This window comes from Thermomyces dupontii, assembly GCF_041956625.1.
Source record: "Thermomyces dupontii strain NRRL 2155 unplaced genomic scaffold VTN31scaffold_2, whole genome shotgun sequence".
NCBI lineage: Eukaryota > Fungi > Ascomycota > Eurotiomycetes > Eurotiales > Trichocomaceae > Thermomyces > Thermomyces dupontii.
The window spans coordinates 1,971,838-1,988,684 of record NW_027192308.1 but is presented as its reverse complement, the minus strand read 5'-3'; the positions used below and the strand labels follow the sequence as shown (position 1 = coordinate 1,988,684).

General features: G+C 52.9%; 5 protein-coding genes across 5 annotated transcripts; 3 read left to right on the top strand and 2 right to left on the bottom strand.

The window, feature by feature from the left end:
* Nucleotides 1–28: 28 nt before the first annotated feature.
* Nucleotides 29–2,100, bottom strand: VTN31DRAFT_3119 (uncharacterized protein; the record flags this gene model as incomplete). The annotated part of the gene is made up of 9 exons (XM_069403363.1): nucleotides 29–150; nucleotides 215–433; nucleotides 491–599; nucleotides 662–727; nucleotides 783–933; nucleotides 986–1,554; nucleotides 1,617–1,699; nucleotides 1,768–1,949; nucleotides 2,051–2,100. The coding sequence occupies 9 exons, from the start codon at nucleotides 2,098–2,100 to the stop codon at nucleotides 29–31; spliced, it is 1,551 nt and encodes a 516-aa protein (XP_069262552.1).
* Nucleotides 2,101–2,365: 265 nt separating this feature from the next.
* On the bottom strand, nucleotides 2,366–6,962 carry VTN31DRAFT_3118 (uncharacterized protein; the record flags this gene model as incomplete). The annotated part of the gene is made up of 5 exons (XM_069403362.1): nucleotides 2,366–3,346; nucleotides 3,400–4,140; nucleotides 4,190–4,744; nucleotides 4,798–6,507; nucleotides 6,573–6,962. The coding sequence occupies 5 exons, from the start codon at nucleotides 6,960–6,962 to the stop codon at nucleotides 2,366–2,368; spliced, it is 4,377 nt and encodes a 1,458-aa protein (XP_069262551.1).
* An 854-nt stretch (nucleotides 6,963–7,816) lies between these two features.
* On the top strand, nucleotides 7,817–8,695 carry VTN31DRAFT_3117 (uncharacterized protein; the record flags this gene model as incomplete). Its single annotated transcript, XM_069403361.1, has 1 exon — nucleotides 7,817–8,695. One exon carries the CDS (start codon nucleotides 7,817–7,819, stop codon nucleotides 8,693–8,695), a length of 879 nt encoding a protein of 292 aa, XP_069262550.1.
* Nucleotides 8,696–9,057: 362 nt separating this feature from the next.
* On the top strand, nucleotides 9,058–9,681 carry VTN31DRAFT_3116 (uncharacterized protein; the record flags this gene model as incomplete). The annotated part of the gene is made up of 1 exon (XM_069403360.1): nucleotides 9,058–9,681. The coding sequence occupies one exon, from the start codon at nucleotides 9,058–9,060 to the stop codon at nucleotides 9,679–9,681; it is 624 nt and encodes a 207-aa protein (XP_069262549.1).
* Nucleotides 9,682–13,081: 3,400 nt separating this feature from the next.
* VTN31DRAFT_3115 (uncharacterized protein) lies at nucleotides 13,082–15,216 on the top strand (the record flags this gene model as incomplete). Its single annotated transcript, XM_069403359.1, has 3 exons — nucleotides 13,082–13,398; nucleotides 13,453–13,620; nucleotides 13,680–15,216. The coding sequence occupies 3 exons, from the start codon at nucleotides 13,082–13,084 to the stop codon at nucleotides 15,214–15,216; spliced, it is 2,022 nt and encodes a 673-aa protein (XP_069262548.1).
* Nucleotides 15,217–16,847: the final 1,631 nt, after the last annotated feature.

Below are 16,847 nucleotides of genomic sequence, written 5' to 3'. Positions count from 1 at the left end.
CTTTTTACATTCAGAACACGGATTTCGCCTACCGTCCTGTCCAACCCATATCCCAGAACGCAATCTCCAACTTGGTTGTCTCGCGGAAAATGGTAACCAACTCCTCCAGTCTCGCCGGTGAGACGGTCGGCATATCCTTCTCGAGCAGTGCTGCGCGGTCATCAGCCATTCCATGCCCCTCTCTCTCCCCAGGAAGGTGTGTGTGAGAACCTACCAGAACCCGTCTTCACCGCCTCAACATAATCATCAGCTACGTAGTTCATGACCCACTTCCAGTATCGATTCTTGCTGGTATCCGAATGCTTGTATTGGTTGTATAGCCGCTGGGCAATCATGCCGTAGCCGATCAGACACGGGGCAAGGGCGACCTGGAGCGCGAGCCAGTCCTGCGATTGGCCAATGTCGAGGATATAGCGGCTGTATGCCGTGCATGCTGTCGAAGAGAATTCGTCAGTACGCATGGGCAAAGACAAGGGAGGATCAGACAAACCTTGCTTTTCCGGCGTCCGCTCCATTTCCTCCCTTGTGATGCCAAAGGAAGCGCAGTAGTTGAGATGGAGCTCCATCTCGGTCTTGATGTGCATGACGATTTTGGCAGACTGGGGTTGATTCGGTCAGCAAGGCGAAGTGTTGGGTTTGTTTAGCGAAAGGGGGACTATACCGCTGCGATTGATTCCATATTCTGCGCCTTGTAGGCGGCCAATGCGTTGCTTCGCGCAAAGTGTGTCTGAGACACCAGGTTAGGGGTTTCGGCTACGTCGGGTGAGGTCCACCAAACTTACCAGATACAAGTAATCCTGAATGAGATACTCCTTGAACCGCTCCAAAGGCAATGTTCCGTCACCGAGGCCCTCGACAAAGTCGTGTTCGGTGAACTCCTTCCACACGGGCTTCATGTCGGGTCGGTTGAGCACGTATTCAATGAACCGGCCACTTGATCGTCGATCAGCATACAACTCCCTAATCGTGAGGATGGAACACGTACGGAGCAAACGGCAACGAGTACATCGAGTGGAAATGGTTAATGGGACCGCTCCCTTTGCCCAGGTCCACGCTCGTCTTGATGCCCGCCTCAACGTAGCGGACGGCACTGCGCACCGCATCCTCCAGGTCCTTTCCCAGAGCCAGATTCGCCGCGATCGCCGACGCCAGCGAGCACCCCGTGCCGTGCGTGTTCTTGCTCGTCAGGAATTCGGTCTCAAAAAGCACCACCTCGCCCATTTCCCGGCACAGCACGTCGACGACCACCCGCTTGGACTCGTCCTTTCCTCCATCCGTGGCCTCGGCCTGCGGCCGCACTACCGCTTCCGATAGCGGCAGATGCCCGCCCTTGAGCAGCACATTCTTGGGGCCTAGTGTCTGCAGCTGCTTCGCCACGCGGATCATGTCGTCCACGCTGTGTGGCTCGGTCGTGGTTTCTCCGCTGGTTTCTAGCAGCAGTCTGGCCTCTGGGATGTTTGGCGTGAGCACTGTGGTGAGAGGCAGCAGCTTCGTGCGCAGATCGTCCACAGCGTCCGTGGGTAGCAGTTGCGACCCGCTGGTCGATACCATGACCTTCTCGTTTCTTCAGTACGTTCCAAACCCCTCATGTTCTTGTGATAAATATTATATCATACCGGATCCAATACCACCTTCGACACTTGATGCTCTCTTAGCGCCGACGCGACTTCATCCACGGTCTCCTTGCAGGAGAGCATCCCTTGATGAAAAGAAAAACAACAAGGTCAGCAACGGACGTTCCCACAAACATCGGGAAACGTTGCTCACCAAGCTTGACAACATCCGCCCCGACATCCTGCAGCGCCGCGTCAATCTGCTTCCGCACAAACTTCGACGGCACCACATGGATATCTTGCACCCCGAGCGTGTTCTGCGCCGTCAGTCCCGTCGTCGCCGTCAGACTGTACACGCCGTGGGCCGTGAGAACGCGCTGGTCGGCTTCAAGTCCACTATTATCATTTTCCAAGGAAGGGGAAATCAAAAGTTAGCCCTGGCGTTTCTTTTTTTTTTCTAAAATTCCATGTGATCAATCATGCATGCATGGACATACGCGCCGCCCGAGCTGTCGGATCCTGCAATCACCAGAACCCTGGACCGCATCTTGGTCATGTACTAGGTAAGATCTACACCGATTGATTGTTCTCCGGTGGTTTGGTACGGGGCTACGGGAGGTTCTTGTATCCTTGTCCATGGGTTGAATGATGCTTGACGTTGAGGGACATTCGACTTGGCAGGTTTACCTAATATTGTATTTTCGGAACCCCACCTTCTTAGATAGGTTAGATTCGGAAAATCACCGATGTCCTTGTTTGGAAAGTATGTATACAAGTAATTACAGACCAAAAAGAATGACATGCATTGCTAATCAAACCATGAAGCTAAACAACGTGTCCATGTCAACCCATTGCCGCCCACACTTCTTCAGATACCCGTCCACAACCGCCTTGACCGTACCAAACCTCGTCCGATTGTGCTCGGCCAGAGCCAGAATGCGCTCCTTGTCCACATCCCCCCCATCCTTCTCCACCGCCGCCTTGGCCTTATCAACATCCCATAGCCCGGCGTAGTACAGGAGCTGATTGTACATCTGCCGTTCTGTACATTCAAAATGCATCCGCCCCAGACAGCCCTCCGCGCGCCCGCGCGGCCCAAGGCATCGATGCCCGTACACACTGGTCTGTCGCGTGCGGTTCCCGCATGAAGAGTCGTCGCAAACGAGCCACCCTTCGTAATACCGCGCTGTTTGCGCCCGGATCTGGCTCTCTACCTGCGCGACGATCGAGATCGTCGACAGGGCCTGCCCGCAGCTTGGGTTCGGGCACACCAGTCCATGCGGCGTGCACATCTTGGCGGATGCCACTAGCCCTTCGAACTGGAACGACTCCCGGCAGCGTCGACAGCGGAGCGTGAGACGCGCCGCATGTTCGAACCGCACAGAGTCTGGGATCTGCGACTCCAGAGGGTGGATCTCCGCGCTCTGCTGGTTCTGGCTGTGCGATGTGTTGATCTGGTATTTGCGCGCATCCAGCCCCAGGCATTCCGCGATCCGTCCCGCATATGTCCCCGGAATGGGTGCACAAAGACGCTCGATTGGCGGGAAGATCTGCTTCGCCAAGTAATACTCGATGTCCGGCTTTAGTCCCGAATCTGGCCTCATCACGTCCTGAGGCGTGTATGACCGCTTTGGGGGCGGAAGGTGGGATGTCTCCTCATTGCCGGTCGTGACAATGTACGCAATCACGTCGTTCGGCCGCACGGTCTTTCCTCGGGCAATCTCTCGGAGGGCAACCTGTGCAGGAGGCATCGTCTCCTTGTTGGGATACTCCTCGGGTCGTTTGGACAGTTTCTGCCCATACGATTAGTTCCAGCTGTCACCACACCTAGGCATTGACCACTTACCGTATAGATGACGTATTTCTGTACAGGAATCTTGTACTCCTTCATCTGTACGGCGAGATCGTGAAGGTAGTCATGCACCTTGTTGAGGACAACTTCCTGGTCGTCCCCAGACAGAATCTCGTCCAGGAGCCTTTTCGAGACCTCCTTGGACAAGGCGCAATACTCACGCCGCTTCATGTCCAGGCCCTTCACCTCGAGCTTGTCGACATACTTGCCATCAACCTCCGACATGCTGATAGCCGCATACTTCTTCTTGGCATGCAGCAAGAGGCGACGGAAGACGCCATCGATGTCGATCTCCAAAAGTCGATACCGCTCATTCACCGATTTCTTGAAGTCTGCTCCGACTTTGAATGCGTCACTGATGGTATCCATGTTCGTGTTGATCATGACTGAGTCAGTATCACCGTAGATAACCTTGAGCTGCTTGCTTTCGGCGAGCTCCTTGGTGCTGCGGAGAATCTCACGACCTTTGAACGTCGTGAGCATGGCGAGGGGACGCGCGTAGAATCGTGATTGCGTGTATCCCAGGCACCCGTACATTGAGTTGGCCGTGAGCTTCAAAGCGAGCTGCTTTGTGTCCCACAGGGCCAGCTGCTCCGGGCTTGCCCGCTTGTCTTTCATCAACTTCTTCACTTCCCGTCGGCGACTGACCAGGGTCGAAATTAGCCGCGGCAAGATTCCCTGTTCCTGGTCGGGTGACGGAACTTCGGGAACCTTTTCCTCATTTTCGTTCTCAGACTATCAACCATTAGCCTTGATCGTCAAACTTCACCATGCCAATTCATACCAGGTTGCTCCGGTCGACGGTTGTGAAGCAGATGTTAAACTCCTGGATGATGCTGGGATACAGACTGTTGAAATCCATGACCAGAACATATTTGTCGTAGAGTCCCTTCTCGGGTTCAAACACCAATCCTCCCTTGTACTTCTCCTTCTTTTTCTTGTCGACTGAATCATCATCGCCATCGACAAGATCCTCGTTGGCCTTTTGTTGCTTCGTTGCGTATTTGTCGGGGCAGATGTATTTATTACGAGTGAACTCGTGCAGCAGAATGTACTCGTTTCGCTCTGCCCGTGTGCCACTGAGCGTTCTTGCCCAGGAATTACCCGCTAGGTTGGTGAGAACCTTGGTCAGGGAGAGCATCTGCAGTCGCAGGGCCAGGGCGGCAATGAAATAGGTATCGGCCTCGCAGTGGGTGATATATTTCATGAGCCCATCTTTGGTTCTAGCCCAGGTGTTCAACGCCATTTCGTTGTCTAGTTCGCTGCGGACGTGATCATCGCCCAGATACATTTGACACATCTCAGTCAAGCTCCATGACTGACATTTGAGCATCAGGGACTGACCTCCAATGTCAGCCGTGCTCTAATTACGATTCATAGCGCTCGACTCACCTTGCCCATGTCGTTGGCGAGGTCGCATACCAGTCGACCAGCGACTAGGTGCCGATCCGCAAAGAAGCCACTTGCCCGGCCAAAAGTCTTTGGCCAGTCGCCGCGCTTCAGCCGTCCAACCCGATGCCAGCCCGGTGTCTTCTTTTCCTTCATTCTGCTCAACAAAATGCCCAAGTCTACTTCTTGCAGCTGATGGCCCATGAGAACGTCCGGGTCCATTCGCTCAAACAGGGCCAGGAACTTGCTCAGCAAGATTTGTTCGGATTTCTCAAGCATGTATGTGCCACGGTGTTTCTTCGTCTCGGCCTCCAGGCCAATAGGGTATGCGCCATGTGGAGGCCGCATGACCGTGAAGGTCTTGCAAGGAAGCTTCTCAGGGGGGGTGGGGTCTGTGATGGAGACATTCTCATAAACACGAGCACTGGCCATGATAATTTCCTGCTTGTTCTCCTTCGCATTCAGCTGAGTCCGGAATGCAAGACTCATCAACGTCATGGGAGGCGTCGCCATGTCGGAGTCCGGAAGAGGTGTGATCAATGCGGGTTTCGTGACGAGGCACTCGAACTTGCACCACGAGGAGTTGTTAACCGCGGTGAAGTCGGCCTCTGGAATCTCCAGCCAACAGGGACCCATGACATTTTTCCATAGTACAAACTGCTCGAATAATGCCGTGTTTGTCCCGAAGACTCTGGAGAAGGTCTCACCCTTGATATCCATTGGCAGCGCGGGCTTATCGTAAGGGTAGAGAAGTTTCAAGTACTCGGCCTCTCTGGGCACGTCTTTTAATTCAAAGGCATACTTGCGAGTGCATGGCTTGATTTTGTGCATGCCGACTTTGAGCTTGCTCATCAATTGGTCCACCTCGACGTAGACATCTTCCATGTCGACTTGCTCATCCGTGTCCACGCCATTCTTCTGGCGGTATTGGCGCGGCAAAAAGTAGAGCTTTCGAAGAATATTGTCGATCTTGACAAATGCGCTCACGTAGGAGCCGGTGGTCTTATTCTTGACTTTGCCAAATAGGCACAAGCTGCCATTGACTTCGGCATAGTCAATCCAAAACATCCGCACGCTGCCGTCATCTTCTGCCACGTCCTGCGCGCGCACTTTGCCGAAAGAGTAGCTGTCGGTGGCGGGACTGCTCAAGACGTTGAGCTTGCTCGTGACTTGATCCCATGATGCCTCAACGTCAGCTGCGGCCCTAGGCGGAGAAGAGCTAGAGGGCGAGGGGTAGGGCTCCTTTTTGATCTTGGGTGGAGGGCGGTTGCCAGCCATATTGACGCTGGTGGCCTTGGTATCATCATGGCCTATGGCTTGAGCAACGTCCAGCATATCATCATCGTCATCCTCATCTTGCATCTTCGCCATCTTCCGCTCGACGACCTTGGCGACAGGCGACGATGGGAGGGGTTCACTCGTTGGGACGTTGTCATCGCCGTCATCGGCGAGAAAAGCGTCCTCTCCCAAGTCAACCATAGGTTCGTCATACTCTTCCTCCTTCCTCGGTGGCAATGGAACATCATCCTCCCTGGCAGGTAGCTGCTTGGGAGCGCGTGATTTTTCGGACAAGGGCGGTGAGAGGATGCGAACTTTGTGACGCGTGCCTGATTTGATCACGTTCTTTGTCGGTACCTTCGTGGTAAGAGTGTTCGTTTCGACATCATCGAGAAGACTTGCCATGAATGCCTCATCTTCAGCCGTAGCTTGGATCTGAAACGCAGGTTAGAACCGAGGGTTTGGTCAGGGCAACATTCGGGCTGACAGGAATGGCACACCTTCTTCGGCTTCGGAGCCGTCGCCGCAGCGCCGCTGGTGAAGTATCGAGAGATGTCATTGGCGGTCTTCTCTTTTCTTTCCTTGTCTTCTTCTCGCTTCCGTTTCGCGGCCTTGCCTCGCGCGGGCAGGTCATCGTCTTCGCTTTCGCTGTAGACTTCGCGATCGTCGTTCCAAACCTCGCGACCGTCATCGGCATACCCAAGGCCATTGTCATCGACAACAAAATCGTCTTGATCCAGACGTTGACGGACTACTTTTTTGTATCCTTCCTCATCCACTTCATCGAAGATATCTTCTTGTTCTTCGACTTGGTATGTGGACAACCGCTTCTTGCCTCCAGCACGCAGAGCTCGCAGCTCCTCGAGCTTTGCGCGACGAACGGACGACATAATGAGAAAATAATCCTTGGGAAGAACCACTATCGACTCATTGGAGACAAATGTTGGAAAGTGTGCATACGCGAGTGTCGACGAGGACAGGAATTCAACGCGGGCGCATGCAACGCGCGGAAACGCGACGACAACGCGCCAACAAGATGAACTTACCAACTTCGGTTAGTTAAGCCCATGAAGGCGGATTTGATTACATAATCACACCACGCGTCACTTTAACTACATTCCAACTGAAGCTTTCAACTCAATCTTGAACCCACCAATCATCACTTCGCTGACCTGCTTGTACAGTTGATTCAGAGTTGGGGACTGCATTGAGCCCGAAACTTCAGAGAGAACGAGTGCGATGACTTTTTGGTGGACAGTAGGCTACTTGTTTGATATGAGTTGAATGATTGTTTCGGTTCATTCGAATCTTGGACGTGGCGGTCATGGATAGGGAAGCATTTAATTTGATTGGAATCCTCCTGTCCATGCTTGAGCCTGTGCTCCTGGTGTACGTTTTTCGAGCCTCCGGCACTGCTGCGTCTTCATGACGCGTTGATCTGCCTCTCCAAATTCAACGAGAACATGTCTCTCGAGGCGGAATATGATCAGGTAAGACGAACCTTTTCAGACTGATGATGTCCATGCGCTAGTTCGAGGAAACTCGGGCAGCCCCCGTGGCGTTAATTAAGTAAAACCTCTCTCTCTCTCAGCGGAAGGGCCCTGCGTGTGGATTCACGTCTCAGACCCTAAAATCCGTGTCCATGTTGACGCCCAACTTCACATCTTGATGATCTTGTCCTCTCATCCTGAGGAATGAGTCTTTTCGATCCAACTTCATCGAACATCCTGCTTCACATGTTTCGATGGCTTCGCTGTCAGAAGAAGAACTCAGGGTCATCAGAGACCATCCCTTGGGCAACGCTCTTGATACTCTCATAGAACCTCTTCGGGACGTGGACAGTTCATACAGTTCTGAAGGCGTTGATGACGAGCCCAAGCGATTTGGAAACCTGCTATCAAAACTTATACTTGCTTTCTGCGAAACAGAAGCTGCATTGAAACTCCGTTCAAGGACCAGCGGTAGAGATCTACTTGCTGAACTTTTCTCTGTCTACCAAGGTCTCCGAAGTGGCGACGTCCACTTCGCCCACTACCGACCCCTTGTGAAACTCATCATCCAAAAGGCAGCTGACGTCGAGATCCGGCGTGCTATCTTCGATCTCATTGCCAAAATCTCTCGAGCGACTCCACTACCACCGGTTGATCACAATGTGAGGTCCAGCACGCCGTTTAGGACCAACTCTGGGTCGTTGCAAGGCAGCGAGCAGACGCGTACCCAGGTTGAACTCAGGGTTTTTAAGGAAATTCAAGATTGCACATATCGGAATGTTCGAGGATTTCACGAGAAATATTTCGAGAACAAAGACTGGACGGATCGCGCGCAGAAGGTATACCAATCAATGAGGTACCTTCATTCCGGGGGCAGATGGGATGGCCTTAGCAATCATCCTTCTCAACAGGAAGTGTTTGAACGGCTGTCCAAGTTGCAGGAAGACTTTCTCTCGGAACAACAGCGTGGTTACTACACGATCGACCTCCCGCGAGAGCTTGTCGGTGGTGAGGCACGACGGCGGATTGATGTCATAGTCAAACGAAAGAACGAGGATACCTCTGACGATGAGCACGACTGGAGGGACATTGAGGTGATCGGCGAGCTCAAGGCCTCCAATCATGGTGTTTAAGAACCGCTGGTACAGCTCGCTGTATACGCGCGAGAGGTTTTTGCCTCGCAGCCGACACGACGCTACCTCCACGCCTTTACAATTTGCGGGTCTTGGATGACGACGTGGGTTTTGGATCGCTCAGGCTGCTATAGCCCTGGTCCATTCAATATTCACCAGCAGCCAGAGCGTTTCATACAGTTGATTGCTGGGTATATCATGATGGATGAGGAGCAGCTTGGGCTAGACACCTTCATCGAGCGTGACGGCGACCGTTATATTTTGTACAAGTGGAGAAAAATGTGCGGATCCAGTTGGAGCCGAAGCCTCTGATCCGCCAACGGGCGATTGTTAGCCGGGGAACCTCCTGCTTTCTCTCCGGAATGGCAGACTCCGGGGACTGGGACTACGTGACCAAGTTTTCGTGGACGTCAGACCGGCGGGAGTCTGAGGCGCATCTTCTTCAGCGAGCAAACAAGAAAGGAGTTAGAGGCCTTGCCAGACTGGTAGGACATTGCGACATCACCAGGATCAGCGAGATGCGGTCAGAGATGACGTTAAAGAGACCTTACACTTTTCGGTCCACGCCAAACGTATCACCGTCTCAGTCCGTTCATCCGCTATACCCTGCTGTGTCGTCCAACAAGCCCAGTTGGACCAGCTCTGTAAGTACATCCGGGCGTTCGGGCAACCACAAGTCAACTCTGAATACCCTGAGTCTAAGCGACCTCGGTTTGAAAGTGATTCCGCGAGTGCTCGAAACGAGGTCACATTCAAAGTGCAAGAAACACAAGGAACTAGTCTGCTTGCTCCCCGTGGGTCCGTACGACAATCGCATTTTTCGCTGCCTGGTTATATTTCCTGCTGGCCGGCCGATCTATAATATAAATACGAATCGCCGCTGGAACTGGTGGGGGCACTGCGCGATGCGATCAAAGCACATCGGTCTCTTTATCTTGATGGCAAGATTCTTCACCGGGACATTTCGGAGAACAACATCATCATAACAAATCACGAAAAAACTGGCTTTGCGGGGATGCTGATTGGCATGGATCTTGCGAAGGAGCTTGATAAAGGGCGAAGCGCCAACGAGTTTCCCTCGGAGTTGGGGAGTCTGAAACCCTTATGCCGAAGGCTGCGTCGCATCTTGTTTTCATTGGGTCCCCGTGGGACTTTCAAGGGGACGCCGAAGAATCCGGATGTTCTGTACGGGCCCATGATCGAAGCTTTTGACGAGGCAATCCTCAAACTCTCTGATGAACCCAGCGAATTCAGCGAGGGAGGATAGGCCTAGTCGTTTGTTGTTCCGTTTAAGAGTGATTGTCCATTTGTGATACCCGGGTGTCCGAGTACGGAGTCTGGCGCGTTTGCTTGTTGGTGCTTGGCGTCGAACTGGCACCACAGAGTTCATGGCTATCCAGGTGCTGTTGAACCAAGACCATACGTACCGACATGATCTTGAGTCGTTCTTCTATGTGCTACTTTGGCAATGCGCCCGCCGTGGCTGGGAGTTTGTCGGCAATCTAAAAGCCCAACCTACGCCCAGTTCATCTCACAAGTTGGTACACGGGGACTTGTCAACAGATTGCCGTCGCAAAAGGTGGCCTTGTTGAAAGCGAGGAGAGCTTCGAGCTCCTGCTTGTTGAACGAAACAATCCCACGTATTTTATGACTTTTCTCTGTCAACTCCCTTCACTTCGTAGACGAGCAGAGTCCATCATGCCCAGTACCGAGCCCAAGCCTGACGCACCCAAAAACCCACCCTTTTTCAACCCGCGAGATAGGCTCATAGATTTTTTCAAGTCCTTAGCGAGTCTTTCTCTATCTCGACGAGATCGTAGATCGGATGTACACCGTATGTAAGTAACTGCCTACTTGAAAAACGAAGGAGAGGGGAGACATCTTGACTGTCCCCTTGGCTCCTCCCAAACTCGATCAAGGATGCGGAAGAGCAGTATCCGATGTTCAACCAAGGTAAGCCAGGTGGGCAAAGAGCGGGCACGTTATATTCACAAGTCTACCTACCTACTCGTGCCCGTTGTTGATTATCTGATGAATCGCAGTCACTCTTTGGGTACCTTTCTCACTTTGTTGTTCGTCAATCCTTTGTCTCGTGTTTTGTTTGTCTAAAACTATGTACATGAATTGAGGTCACCTCCCTCCACGTAGATGGGCAAGCAGACTCAGAGAAATTGACATCAGTCTTACTGTCGGCATCTATTTCCTCTGATACTTGTGACATGCTGCATAACCTGCCATAATTCAACACCCGCACCCCCTATCGGTATTTTACGAGTACAGTCTTGGGTAGGGCTTGGATGTTTTTGATTCTGGAGGTTAGGGCAAAACCTACTTTCGCCGATAAACCCGCCAACTAACACCCGATTAATCCATACTACCTACCGATACAATCCATATTTAGAACCAGGACGAATTAGCGAAAGTGTTGATGCGTTGAATGCTTTTGATATGGCTGCACGGGAAAATGATTGCCTGCGATTTTGGTCAGGTGACTTGTCTAATTATGGATTGCTGATGCATACATACACTGCATGGGATTCGTAATCGCTGGGATGAAAGAACAGTCCTAGTGTAACCCATATAGTCTATCTTGCGCCTCCGAGACGTTCTCATTTTCGGTTTCTGGCTTCAATATGGAGTAGTCGGAGTGCAGAGTTTGATAGGATGAACCTACCTACATACTGCTCATGCTCTCCCGATGACGAATACTTGAGGTTTCTTGACTGGGGCTGATGCAACTTTCGAAGCTCATTTGGGATCGGTCTGATGTGTTCTGTGTTCCAACTGGAGCACAGTCCGCAGACCCGACACTGCGAACACTGCTGCCAAGTACTCCTGTCTTCAACACGCTGCACCGAATACTGTGTCAAGATTCAGGCTTCCAGCAAATATTCAGAACCAATTGTCTCGACAACGGGCCAAGAAACAAACGAATAGTGATGGATTGCGTGTTCAACGGCGCAAACTGCCTAAGCCAGATGCTGCAGAAGGCCAACAGCCGATGAGGCTGCTCGATGCCAAGATCATCCCAAAACTAAGGTAACTTTTTGGGATTAATTGCAGGAAATAAATCGCGAAACAGGGGATATTTGAGCAAACTATCAAAGAGCACTTACGCTGTGCAATGATCGCCATGATCCGCTATCAAGTTACATATCGAGAATAGAACTAAGAGCAAGGAGTCGACTCGACGGTCGGAGTGTCTTCTTCGCCAAGGGATTCCAGTCTCGTCCGATGGATGCCTGCTATTCCTTCAAGATCGTCGTTCATGCTGATGTTTGTGGCTTCAAGGCTCCGAGCGCGTCCTCCGACTGCCAGCTTGTGGCTTACGACGACAGTCTTTGTTTCTTAAGAAACCAAGGCGGATCTGCAATGCACTGAGGCATTACGCGTTCGACAGATGACCGATCGGAGCACGCAGCTCCCAGGGCCAGAGGAGCTCAGCTATCGTCGCTTCCATTTCGACAAAGAGAAAGGAGCATGCCAACGACGGGTAAGCAGTGTACAAAGTACGGAACTGAGTGCGAGATGGCCTTGATAAATCCTCAGGGACCCAAAGAGATCAAAAAGGAAAAGGGAGCCGCCACAAGCGCGCCGCGCTCAGTCGCTAACTTGATTACGTAAGTGGTGGCTTGGGCGAGGCTTGCCGATCGTGGAAGTCTTGGCATAGAAGCCTTGGCAGACTGGGGAGTTTGACCAAACTGACTGTTTGGAGCGGCGGTCGATCCTCGCGCAGGGGACAAGTTCTGGATGAATTTTTTAGGGTATTTTGTGCATGCACGTGCATGCATCCGGCTCTCTGATTGGTCCGCTGCAGCTTTTGCACCTTTCCGCTTTCCGCCAGCGACCATCGGACGGCCCATGCTCCAATTTGGCCACCACGGACAGTGTCAATACTCAATCAGCATGGGATTGTCATTGAGAGACAGTCCCAATGAGTCTCCGGTGCCGGGCCTACCGAGTACATTACCTAGGTTATGTACGAGTACGGAGTACGAAGTATTCGTTGGTAGTGTCTGGTTGTCCCCGCCGGCCATCCGGTCCGACCAGGCCCGGCTCCGGCAGCATATCAAAAGCCGCCGTTCGCCCTCGTGCCTGGGTTCTCTCGTCCAGGTTAATTCTTCTCCTCCGCGTGGCTGTCAGTCTTTGAAATCGTCTGGTGATCGATTAACTAATCGATTCCGGCCAGATCTCTTGTCTTTCCCACCGGCCCGGGCGGCAGCCACTCTTGTCTTTATATCTAAAGTCTCGGCCTGCCCCCCAAGAAACGCCGTCGACTCTGGGCGTTGCTTCGCCTGGAGCCAAGATCGGTAACTGGCTCGGGGACCTCCAATAACTTCGCCTGTCGGCTGTCACCAAGGACTTACAGATACGAATCGCACCATCATGGCGACGCTGGGTCCAAATCTGCCCCATGGGCCCGACATGGCGGGCACCCACCCCCAGTTTGAGGAGATGACGGCGCTGGAGAAGGATGCCTTTGACGCGCTGATTCGTCCCAGCGATGGCTATACCAAGGATGGGCAATACTGGGCCGATCTGCCCATCTGGAAGCGCATCTCGTTCGTCTCGGCGGTCGATCGGGCGGAGGCCGCCAGCGAGCTCCGGGCAATTGGTCGAATGACGAAGGAGGATCCTCTTTCCCCGGTTTCTTACTATTTTAAGAATATGGTTCTCCCCGGCGCCGGGCTGCTGCTGGAAGGGTGCGATACATAGTGCAGTCGTTCCGTTCTGGCGGTGTCGCTAACCGAATGCAGTTACGTTCTATTCTCGATTGGAAACGTGAAGCCCCTGCTCGAGGCGGCCTTCCCCGCCTGCTGGGAAGAGCATAGCATCTGCAATAAGACCTGGCTCGATGCGATTGACTATCTCGAAATTGCCGGCATTATTGTCGGCCAGATTCTCGTGGGCTATATCGGTGACTGGTAAGTCATTCTTCTACTCATCTGCGGGTTTAACGCCAATAACCGTGTGCTTTCTACAGGATCGGCCGTCGCTGGGGTCTTATCCAGGATGCTGCGATCATGCTCCTCGGCTTGGTCATGCTCACGGCCGCGTGGGGAGTCACACAGAATGGCTGGATCGTCTGCTATGCCTGGTCGCTCTTCATCTATGGCATTGGCGTTGGCGGCGAGTATCCCATGACGGCCACGTCGGGCATGGAAAATGGTGTGGGCTCCGGCCGCGTGTCGACACGCGAGGACCGCCTCCACCGCGGCCGCAAGGTGACCAGTGCCTTTTTGATGCAAGGCTGGGGTCAGCTCTTGAACCAAGGGCTGCTGATCATCCTACTGCTCTGCTTCCACCATGGATCGGCCAATCCTCCCTTTTCGACCGTGTCCGCCCAGTGGACATACCGAGTCTCGTTTGCCTTCCCAGCTGTCGGCACTCTGTGGCTGGTCTACTACCGTACCTACCACATGAAGGCTGCCTCCCGCCAGCTCGATATCGCCAAGAAGAAGGCGTCCGTGACCGGCTACGACATGGAGTCGTTGAAGCTGACCTTCAAGTATTTTGGAGGCCGAATGATCGCCACCTGTGGAGCGTGGTTTGCGAACGATGTCTTTTTCTACGGCAACAAGCTCTTTCAGTCGCAATTCATCAAGGTCATCTCGGGGGATGAGGATGCTCTCATGGCCAACTGGCTCTGGAACTTGCTCAACGTCGGCGTGTCGCTGGTCGGCTACTATCTCGCGTCCTTCCTGATTGACAACAAGTTGTATGGTCGAAAGTGGATGCAGCAGGTGGGCTTCTTGATGGTCTTCATCCTCTTCATCGTTCCAGCCTTCAACTACGAGTACTATACCTCTCCGGAGCACATTCGTGAATTTCAGGCGATGTACTTCCTGTCATCCTTTTTCAACCAATTCGGCCCCAACTGCGTGACCTTCCTTGTGGCTGCCGAGTGCTATCCCGCGCCGATTCGCGCCACAGCCCACGGTCTGTCGGCCGCTTGGGGCAAGCTGGGTGCGCTGGTCGCAACCATCATGTTTGCCTACATGGACGTGCAGACGCGATTCTACGTGGTGCCTTGGTTTGGACTGGCCGGGATGCTGATGACTTGGCTCTTCCTTCCAGACACCACCGGCCTCGACCTGAAGGAGCAGGAGCGTCGGTGGCACTACATCCGGCAGGGCCGCGAGCATGAGTACCATGGCGTGGCCATACATCCGCAGCACCTGTCCCTGTGGGAGCGCCTCTGGGGAGTGGGCAAGCGGTACGATCCGGATCTGGACTACAAGCAAAAGATTGAAGACTACCGCGCAGAATGGGAAGCGGGCATGGCGAGAAAACTGTCTGAAGACGGAGACCATGATGTCGACACGGATGACACGCTGTTTGAGGGACATGTGAACCGCTACTTTGAGCGCACGAGCCCAATGTTCCGCGGCATGGAGAAAAGCATTCAGGGTTTCTCGCAGCTGCCGCCTGCGGCGCAGGCCGATACTGAGAGCTCCGGAACGTCAAAGACAACTCCGACAGACAGCGAGAGCTCAAAGACGCCGCAAAAGGAGCAATGATTTTGTACAGACGACGATCGATGGATCATAACGTCTAGGGCCTGGGGCCGTGTCTATTGTCGCTGTACATGTATAGATGCATCCTTGTAATGTGTCATGATTTAGCTTTACTGCATGAAATAGGGTATATATACCCATTTGAATCATACTGCTGATATTGAACAAGTATGCGACGTCCTGGTTAGACACGAGAATGATCCAGCAACAACAACATTAGGAAGACATAGAGTTTGACCTAGTTTGTAACAATACTATGTACTCCTGTCGTGCCTGGACAAGTTGTTCGTGTAGCCTCGACGGCTCGGCCTCTTGCTCTCAAGGTCCGAGCCGTCCACGTTAACAGCAATGGAGGAGCCCCAACATTGTACTGCAAATGTCCGTGGCTCTGTGGTTAGAAACATCTAATAGGAGTGTGAGAAGTCATCTATCTAAAATGGTTCTAAGCAGTACATTAGTTAGGTATTCGTCCATTTCCTTTTCATTCCTGCAAGCCCTCTTTAGTATGCCCTCTTCCACATGACTGGAGCGCCAGCTCCGATTCAGAAAAACAAAGAGTTCCTCCGCAAACGGTGTTTCAGTACAGTAACATAGTACTGAGTAAAAACCATGGCTTCCCCAGGGATCTTCGTCATCCCAGAGGTGATGTTCTGCTCCTTTACAGTTTGAGTTTCATGTGCACTTCATCGAATCAAGACCTGCTTCATTTGTCTGTAGGGAGCTGCTGCTCAGCTATTCCTCTGCTCTCCCTTTACAGAGACCGCGTTGACTACCTATACGACAAGGCTCGGTTCATTTCAGGGCATGCGCGCTATAGCCGCGTGTCACCAGTGTATTTAACGTCCAGGGTCAGGCACTTAGGGGGCACGTGACATGAGCCCGAGTCGGACTATAGGACGGGCGGAGTGATTAGGTACCGCCTATCTGTGACTATATACACATGAATAAGTCATAAATGGTGAGGGGCCGCCGATGCTGCACCGGCCGTGGCCTATTCTTTGCGCAATGCCGGAATTCTCCCCGATCCAGCCCATGTCCCGGGTCCCTCATCCCGCGGTGTTGCAGTTCCCTGGAGTACTACCCACCATCCTCCAAGTCCATGTGATGGGTCGGTGTAGAGGAAAAACCCTCCGTGGAGGGAGAAAAACCTCGACGAGCATCGATCGTGGTATCTTCCGTGGGGAGGTAGTGGTCGCCTCCCTTAGGACCCGGAGGCCCGATCGTTGGCCTCGGAGTGGCCGCCGCCGTAGAGACGTCGCCAGGTAGCTCGTTCAGTCAGTCTTTTTGTCCATGACGTGTCGAGAAACGTCAGAATCTGTTCGATGAAGGCCGCTCTCTTTGTCGCTGGCTTGCCATGCTCGACACGATCCAGTTCAACCTAACGCAACGGGTCCCTGGAGCGGGGCTCGACAGGGGGCTCACTAGAGCCTATATCGGCCGCTCTGCTCTTAGCCATCACCAGAAGGTGATGTTACCAGGCTGCACCACGAGGAGGTGGCAGAGTCGGACTTCGCAGCCCAATAGGTACCGTACCTTGGTTGGAAAAAATCCATACGAGTAGCTTCAGATGATCCCCCACATCGAACGTCGGCATGGATAGCTCTCTAGCTTAACCTGCAAAATCAACAGTCCAT